Source organism: Engraulis encrasicolus, chromosome 1, assembly GCF_034702125.1.
Source record: "Engraulis encrasicolus isolate BLACKSEA-1 chromosome 1, IST_EnEncr_1.0, whole genome shotgun sequence".
Classification (NCBI taxonomy): domain Eukaryota; kingdom Metazoa; phylum Chordata; class Actinopteri; order Clupeiformes; family Engraulidae; genus Engraulis; species Engraulis encrasicolus.
This window is the reverse complement of record NC_085857.1, coordinates 11,124,792-11,133,030: the sequence shown is the minus strand read 5'-3', so window position 1 is coordinate 11,133,030 and position 8,239 is coordinate 11,124,792. Positions and strand designations below refer to the sequence as shown.

Below are 8,239 nucleotides of genomic sequence, written 5' to 3'. Positions count from 1 at the left end.
ATCTCTTTTCTTTTTTCATGTTTTCTTTATTTTGTGTATTGGTCTCAGTCTAGTCTATATGGTTGGGGGCCTTATATCTACGTGCTGTGCTGACCTGTGTCCCTTTTTATATGCTGTTTTTAGTATGTTTTGGGGGCTTTTTGGGCCTTAATTATGACAGGAGAGTGTGAGAGGGCATGGGCGGCATGCAAGGCCAAATGTGGGCCGCAGCGGCCCCTCACCCGCTACATACTAGATCAACTTGAACTTGAGCTTGAGCTTAACCTCGGTGTCATCTTGTGACACTGGATACTGATCGCACTGTGTTTAACCTGTGCAGGTGGGGAGAGACCCAGCAGTGCACGTGTGGGACATCCAGACCCTGAAGTGCTTGTCACTACTGAGGGGCCAACACCTAAGAGGCGTCTGTGCCCTGGAATTCACAGGTACTAGTGGACATTAGCTGATGGTGGATATACAGCAGATTATCATAAGATAGACTTAACTTCATTTTCATCCTTATATGTCCTTTACATGCTGATAAACAAAGTGTGGTTTACAAAATATTACACATTCGAACAGTAAGTTCAAGGGTCACATGGAAGTGCAAAATGGTGGCTGCGCAGAATTGAATTAGTCACTATGTTCAGAAAGGCTAATGCACAATGGCTTATATCAGGGGTGTCAAACTCAGGCCCGGGGGCCAAATTTGGCCCGCGGAGCCATTTTATTTGGTCTGCGAGACCATTTCAAATGTGCATTACAGTTGGCCCACATACACCAGTAGTATTAAGATTTGAACATGAAAATGCGTATATCACAAGAATATGAGTGGGCCCGGGCCATTGAAACAATCATACTCAAATGCAACAGAATATGTGCAGGTACATTTGAACTATGATGGGAATCTGTTTAAACATGAGCAATTACAGTCCATTTTTGTAAAAAAAAAATATATATATTGAGTTTGGCCCGCGACTTCGCTCCAGATTTTGATTTTGGCCCTCGGCCAATTTGAGTTTGACACCCCTGGCTTATATGGATAGATTACGTATTGCACGGGCCTACTGGGCCTGGGCCCAGGGGGCCAAGAGCAAAGAGGGCCCTCCATATTTCCATTTCCATATTGTTTTTATTTGCACCTTTAAAAAAAAACATATATTTAAAAAAAAAAAAATTGGTGGACAAACTCCCTAACCCCCTAAAACATAGGGCCTCTAACAGCTGGCCTAAAATATTTTGGAAACTAGCAACACCCATGGAGGGGGGTCTTTTTTGCTGTCTGGTCCAGGGGTCCATTAGCCTCGCGCGCCATCCTACGTACTTCCGCCAAGACACTATGTCTGGTACCTGTCCTCTGTGGAGCGATGTTGACCGGTAGGATTTTCGCCGGTGTTCTGACAAACGGTCCTACATTGTAATTTTATCCTACGGTAGGATGTTCTGTCAAACATGTCTGTTAAACGGTCCTACATCGCCATAGATAGACGTCAGACATGTTTGTTCAACAACTTATAAGTTAAATCCTGATTTTTCCGAAAATGCCCTTCCTGCTTCCTGCAATCGCGTCAGATCAAACAAAGTCCAGACCATGAATACGAAATGGAAATGGTAGTATTATGGGATGGTCAGGACCAGGCTAAGGGTCCATGTCCTCATCCCCCATCCCTGCTAATACGTAGCTTTGTTTTCTCTCTCTAGCGGACGGTAAGAGCCTGGTTTCCGTGGGGATAGATGAGGGCCACAACATCGTCGTCTGGGATTGGAGGAAAGGAGAGAAGCTCGCCAAGGCCAGGTAGAAACAATATAACTTAGCCTGCGTCAGCTTGGCCTCTCTCTCTCTCTCTCACTTTTCAGTGTTTGATGTATATATTTTTCATTTCTTTTTTTGTAAAAACAATCTTGTTGTGTATGTGAGTGATTCTACGATTTCCCTACGCTTTTGGCAAAAGCAAAATGTCAATTATCTGTATTTTTTTCAACTAAATGACCTAGATGTTAACATAGTGTATATATTTAAGTTTCCAAACAAACAAATTGCCAAGCTTAATCTTAAATCATTTGATAAATACTCTAATGAAAGCGAACATTTGCTTTATTATTTTGTCAACAGTGTTATGGACAAATACTATGTCATTTCAAACATATATAAAAATACTACAGAGTTGAAACAATATATGTTTGAAAGTGCTTATGTCCCTTAGCAGTAATGTTGTCATTAATCTGTGCAACTGATATAGAAAATGTGATTGTTGAGCTTCATAAGTAGGATTTTACGAGTCACTGTGATACAGACTGACACATTTTTCATCATAAATCCCTGTAACGTCTGATTTGAATATAGTCACCCTCCTTACACAAGACTTCCTTCTCCAGAGATAATCCCTAGTGTATGTTCACAGGATTTTTCCAACACATAAGGGATCAATAGCGCAAAAAACACTTTCAAAACAGTCAACGGTGTAACTCAATTGTGTTACGGTCAACAGTGCAGGGGAACAAGTCGGCACTTTTTTAGGAGAAAAAAAACAGAGCAGACAAACCCATCTCCATAGAACACAAATTATTTTGTTTGTTTGTCTGTCAATATGGATATAAATTGGCAAAAACATACTCCTCCTCAACTGTCATCAGTGTTGCCAGATTGGGCTGGTTCCCGCCCAATTGGGCTGCGTAGGATGGCCGTGTGGGGGTAAAAATGGCATCTATCAGAAAAACCTTCCCACTGCCATATAAATCAATAGAATTGGGCGGGTTTTTAGGGCGGATTTTGATCATTTTTTGGGCTGGAAATCATCAGCCTCATCTGGCAACCCTGACTGTCATACTTAATTGTAACACCATTGACGGTAACACCGTTGACATTTCAGCCATTTTTATGGTGTTGTGCTAACTGAGGACCTCAGAAGTTCCACCACAACACCTTAATCAATTCATGTATCTGTATGCTTTATCTGTGTTTTTCCACATGTGATTTCTAATTCAGATTCTTATGAATATGTTGATAACACTGTTGACAGGCAATTTTCCCGCTATGGGAACATGAAAAAGAATGGATTAAATTATGGAAGGATGGAGCTCAAAATTTACCAAAAAGTCTTCCCGTATCCTGCCAAAGAGGTTATGACATCACGTGATGTTATTCGTATGGCCTAAGACCAAACCATTACTGATTTATGGAGGAGGTTTCAGACCGTGACACGGTTAACACAGTTTTCGTGGACACACACAAAATGGCAAATTTCATGTATAATGGAAAGGACAGTGGTCTTTCTGACAGTTTTGTCATATTGTGATGATTACTGTGAATCAACATTTGCAATCGTCTTGGGCAAAACAAGTTTCTTTACATGCTAATATGAAGACTGAATCTGACATTTGGAAAACAGGACGGCATGAAAACGCCCAAAACCAGTATTAAATATTCATTCTTGCTGAGGGAAATAATGCTATATCTACACTTTCTGTATTATATGAAAGATAAATGTTTTCTAATGTCCAAAACATCATTGGATGCAGTTAATAGTTAGTGGAATTGCCAAATAAAATCCACAGACTTAAAAGTGTAGGCGAATTAGAGAATCGCTCCTGTATGAGACATCATCAGTATAGGACATTAATACATTTCTGTCAGAAACAGTCCAGTCAAAATGAGACGAGAAACAGAGATACATTTCAGAAGCTTTATTTCTGAATGCAGACATTTGCGTTGGGCGGTATGGCTCTGTTCGGAGGAAGTTCCCCAGCTTCTCAGATTGCAGTACAGGGAGTACAGATTTAAACACGGTCCTCCATGGCTCTGACTGATACAGTTTACAGGGTTTATAAAGGTGGTAAAGTGTCTTATTTTTCATGTTAAGCGTTGTCTTGCTTTAAGACAAGTTAAAAGAGGGAATATGTCGCTAAGCTAGTGAAAGGCAATGGATCCGTGTAGCATGCCCAAAATAGTGGCATACCCCTTTAAGAGCTTGAGGCTGGGGTTCAAAGCCTGATGGGACAAATACATGCATGTGTGCGTTGCACGTTTTTGTAGTTAGTTTGTTCGTCATCTCTTGTCTCATCAGGTCTTTTGTCTCATGATGTCATAGGGCAGCTGCGGTCTAGTGGTGAGAGAGGTAGTCTTAAAATCAGCTGGTTGCAGGTTCGAATCCTACCCTTCCGTACCTCTCTATACACCTCCATCCATGGCTGAAGTGCACTTCAGTAAGACCCCTAACCCCACATTGCTCCAGGGACTGAAGCCAATATCCAGTAGAGAACCCAGTGTGATACTGTGTTTTTATATGTGATCTGGATCCCCCTGGGTCTGAAATAAAGAACTGAATTGAAATTGATGAAATGAAGTCCAGTTTCAGTGCTTCCTGGACCTGAGTAGTTTTTTAAAGATGGTGCTCTTTGGTGACAGGCTTGGTTGATTTCAAAAAAGTTTTAGAAATACCAAGGCACTCATCTTCTTTGTAATTAAAATGCCTCTAAAGGCAAAAAACTAAAACTTTTTTTAATTGAAATTGAATTGAACTGTAAGCCACTTTGGATAAAAGTGTCAGCTAATATTAATGTAATGTAATGTAATAATGTAATAATGTAATGTCTCCCTGCTCAGGGGCCACAAGGATAAGATCTTCGTGGTGAAGGGGAACCCGTTCCGCATGGACAAGCTGGTCACCGTGGGGATGAAGCACATCAAGTTCTGGCAGCACACAGGTTGGTAAACAATACGCTTGTAAATTGATTGTGCTGTATGTATCACTCAAAGTATTTTACTATTTATGCATTTCATTCACACACTCATTCATACACCAGTGGCTGTGGATGTCGTGCAAAGTTACCAACCTGCAGGGATGCTGGCAGCTTTGGCCCTGCCCATTCTAGTTGAGAGATGGGGTAGGGGCAAGACATGACCCAGACCAGGTTCGAACTTGGGTCCCCATGGAGATCGATACACCTGTTTCATGTTACCTGGGTTCAAGTGTAAGCCCCCCCTTCTTGGTTTACTGGAGATTACGTAAATGGCACATTATGGGGGCATACGGATAGCTCATTGTGAGAGATACACCTGTTCTCAAGGTACCTAACTTCAACGGTACCTAAGCCCCCCTCCCTTTTTTTTTTTTTACCAGGGAAGATGGAAGTTACAGTGCATAGCACATTATAGACATATGGACAGTTCTTTTTATTTTATTTTTTTAAAAGATTTGTTTTGGTCTTTTACGACTTTATTGATGACAGGATAGTATGAGAGGTGGACAGGAAGTGAATGGGGAGAGAGACGGGGAGGGGCCAGAAAATGACCCGGGCCGGGAATTGTACCTGGGTCTGCCGCATGGCAGGGCCTGACATATGGGCAGTTCATTGTGAGATTGATGAAGCTGTTGTCAGGTTACCTGGGTTCAAGTATGAGAGGGACCCCCCTTTGTCTAATGGAGATTATGTAAATGAAGCATTACAGGGTCTTATGGGTGGTGGATTGGGAGAGTGATAAGCCCTTTGGAAGGTTACCAGAAGTATGAAAATTGAAAATAAGTCCGCACACCAGTTTCTTTTCATTTAATGTGATGTTTCGGGCAGCATCCCCTTCAACAGACGGTATACTTTAAAGGGACACTGTGTGAGATTCTTAGTTGTTTATTTCCAGAATTCATGCTGCCCATTCACTAATGTTACCTTTTTCATGAATACTTAACACCACCATCAAATTCTAAGTATTCATTATGACTGGAAAAATTGCACTTTTCATACATGAAAAGGGGGATCTTCTCCATGGTCCGCCATTTTGAATTTCCAAAAATAGCCATTTTTAGCTGCAGAAATGACTGTACTTGGACCATAGTAGAAAAAAATATTTGTTTATTACTTAGTAAACTTTCATGTAAAGATCAAATTTGCCAATAGGCAACCCAGCTTCAATGAGCAGCATAGTTGCAGTACCTTTTTTGACCATTTCCTGCACAGTGTCCCTTTAAATGAAAAAGAAACGGGAGCCTGGTGTGCAGGCTTTATTCTCAATTTTCATGTGACTTTGCAGGTCCTTCACCCAGAATATTTTTGAGACGGATGTGCGCGTTTGTTTCTTTATTGAACTAGGTTACCAGTACAAGTATGCAGGGGCCTCTAAAAAGATATAAGGACATCATATAATGGGTGGTGAGAATGATAAACCTGTGGTCAGGTTACCTGGGTTCAGTACCAGATCAGACATTTATAGTAACATGCAACAAGGCATTCTTTTTGTAAAACAAAGCCATTTAATAACCCTTTTTTGGTTAACAAATATATAAGGCACACCATTTTAGTGGACACATTTTCAAGTAAATCAAAATGCAAGTAAATGGTAAAAACAATTAAAGTCGCACAAATGTAAATACATTTCAGAAGCAAACCATAAATCCTTGGTGTAGTCAAGACAATGCACTGTTGTGTAAACTATATACACTATGTACCTGGGGAAGTGGTATGAACTATTTACAAATGCACTACTGTGCAACGGCACAAACTAGGTCAGTGCAGTGCAGTCCAGCCACTGCTACTGGGGTGAGTGTTTCTGGGGTTCCGTGGCCTGTGCCATGCGGTCCAGCACTCCAAGCAGTTCCTTATGGAAGTCGGCAGTCTGGGCAACTTGTTCCTTTCTGAAGGCCATCTCCTCCTGCCTCGCTTTACGCGCCTCTTCCATCATCTGTTGGAACTGGCGTTCGTACTGAGTCTCATGGTATGCAAGGTGGCGCAAAAACAGGCTCTCAAGGTGTTCAACATGGGCCGTGAGCTGGTTCTCAAGGTGTTCATGATGGTCCTCCAACTGGGTCTCAAGGCGTTCATGATGGTTCCCGAGCTGGTTCTCACGTTGTTCAAGATGGTCCTGGAACTGGGTCTCACGGTGCACAAGGTGGTCCGCGAGCTGTTTCTCACGGCGCATAAGGTGTTCCACGAACAGGGTCACAGGGTCGAGATGAGACTCACGCTGGGTCTCAAGCCATTCACGATCTTCCTCCTCTGAAACTTGCGGTTCGAACAGGCTCCTTTTTCTCTTGCCTAAACAATCGGGGGAAAAAAACTGAAATATATAAATGGGGACAGTTGGACCAAAGCTTAGTAGTACCGGTAGTAGCCTTTATTGTCCCCAAGGGGAAATGTATTCTCACCACACAGGGTGGAGTCGCCACAGTACTTGTACTTAAGCCTTAGTTACAAATTAGTCCATTGCAAAGGTGTTGTAGCCATCCCATATATAAATGGGGACAGTTGGACCAAAGCTTATATGTACTTACTCCTTAGTTACTAATGAGGTCATAGCAAAGGTGTTGTAGCCATTCCAGCTGACTTTGCCGTCATTTTATTCCTAATTTTCTATTACAGGAGTGGCAGTGTGTTGTGACTGACACAAGAGTGCATCTTGGGCTACTGTGTCTTCACTTGTTAAGTGGCTACCCTTTTGTAGTAACGTAGTATTGTAGTATTGAAACATATCTGTCCTTACACACCAACCGGCGGTAGTCTGGCGTCAGCGGCGCGGGAGCCGGCTCCGCGGCGCGCTGCTTTTGGAAAATAGAACTTGAGCGTATTTTTCACGCCGGCGACCGACGGTATCTCATTCAAATGAATGGCAAAGTAGCACGCTAGCTTTGGCTGTGTGGAGGGTTTTGAACAGGACTGGCCGCACACGCCGACGCTGTCAGTGTGAAAGGCAGAGAAAAACACCGGCCGAAGCAGAAAGACAGCGTTCGTCCCGCGACCGTTCCGTTCGGCTTTGGTAAGTTTGAGACCCCTTAGTCTTGTAATGCACTGCTAAAGAAATAAGTGATCCATTCTGCACCAGATTTTTCCTTAATTTATTTAATACCTTTTCCTGCTCTCGTTGCACCAGAGTGTCAGCCCCAGAAGTGGGAAATCGATTTTCCTTTGTTTTACACAGCGTATTGGGTTGCATGACAACCCAAAAAATAAGTAAATACACAGTGTGTTAAATTAAGCGGCCAATTCATTGTGACAGCAAGATGTACATGAATTCACTTACCAGCATTAGAGCTTACAGTTATCACAGGTGATTCCAACACAGGCTTTGAAGCCATCACAGGTGTCGACTCTGAAGAGGGCAAAGTTGGAGAGTTTTTGGACAGCATTCCAGAGACAGACTCCTCAGCGACTACACAAACCACGTCTATTTTTAAGAGGGGGTGGGGCACATGAGGGAGAAAAAACACACAGTGTATAGTTGACCCGTGACAATAACTGCAATAGTAGCCGTAATATATTATTATTAGAATTT

At 42.3% G+C, this 8,239-nt stretch overlaps 2 protein-coding genes across 2 annotated transcripts in view; one reads left to right on the top strand and one right to left on the bottom strand.

Moving 5' to 3' along the window:
• Nucleotides 1-8,239, top strand: part of LOC134447512 (echinoderm microtubule-associated protein-like 6) — a 190,025-nt gene that overhangs the window by 104,051 nt on the left and 77,735 nt on the right. The window contains exons 15-17 of the mRNA XM_063197047.1: nucleotides 320-425; nucleotides 1,681-1,774; nucleotides 4,583-4,683. Coding sequence (XP_063053117.1) covers nucleotides 320-425; nucleotides 1,681-1,774; nucleotides 4,583-4,683 — 301 coding nt within the window. The remainder of the gene's footprint in view (nucleotides 1-319; nucleotides 426-1,680; nucleotides 1,775-4,582; nucleotides 4,684-8,239) is intronic.
• Nucleotides 5,728-8,126, bottom strand: LOC134447432 (sex-determining region Y protein-like). Its single transcript, XM_063196923.1, has 2 exons — nucleotides 7,988-8,126; nucleotides 5,728-7,005 (listed from the first exon to the last, which is right to left on the bottom strand). Exons 1-2 carry the CDS (start codon nucleotides 8,091-8,093, stop codon nucleotides 6,503-6,505), a joined length of 609 nt encoding a protein of 202 aa, XP_063052993.1. The 5' UTR covers nucleotides 8,094-8,126; the 3' UTR covers nucleotides 5,728-6,502.

Excerpts from the sequence above, each read along its gene's own strand:
- LOC134447432 (XM_063196923.1), bottom strand. The coding sequence starts at position 8,093 with ATGCTGTCCAAAAACTCTCCAACTTTGCCCTCTTCAGAGTCGACACCT. Across the intron at positions 7,006-7,987 it reads AACTGTAAGCTCTAATGCTG|GCAAGAGAAAAAGGAGCCTG; the intron begins GTAAGTGAATTC and ends CCGATTGTTTAG.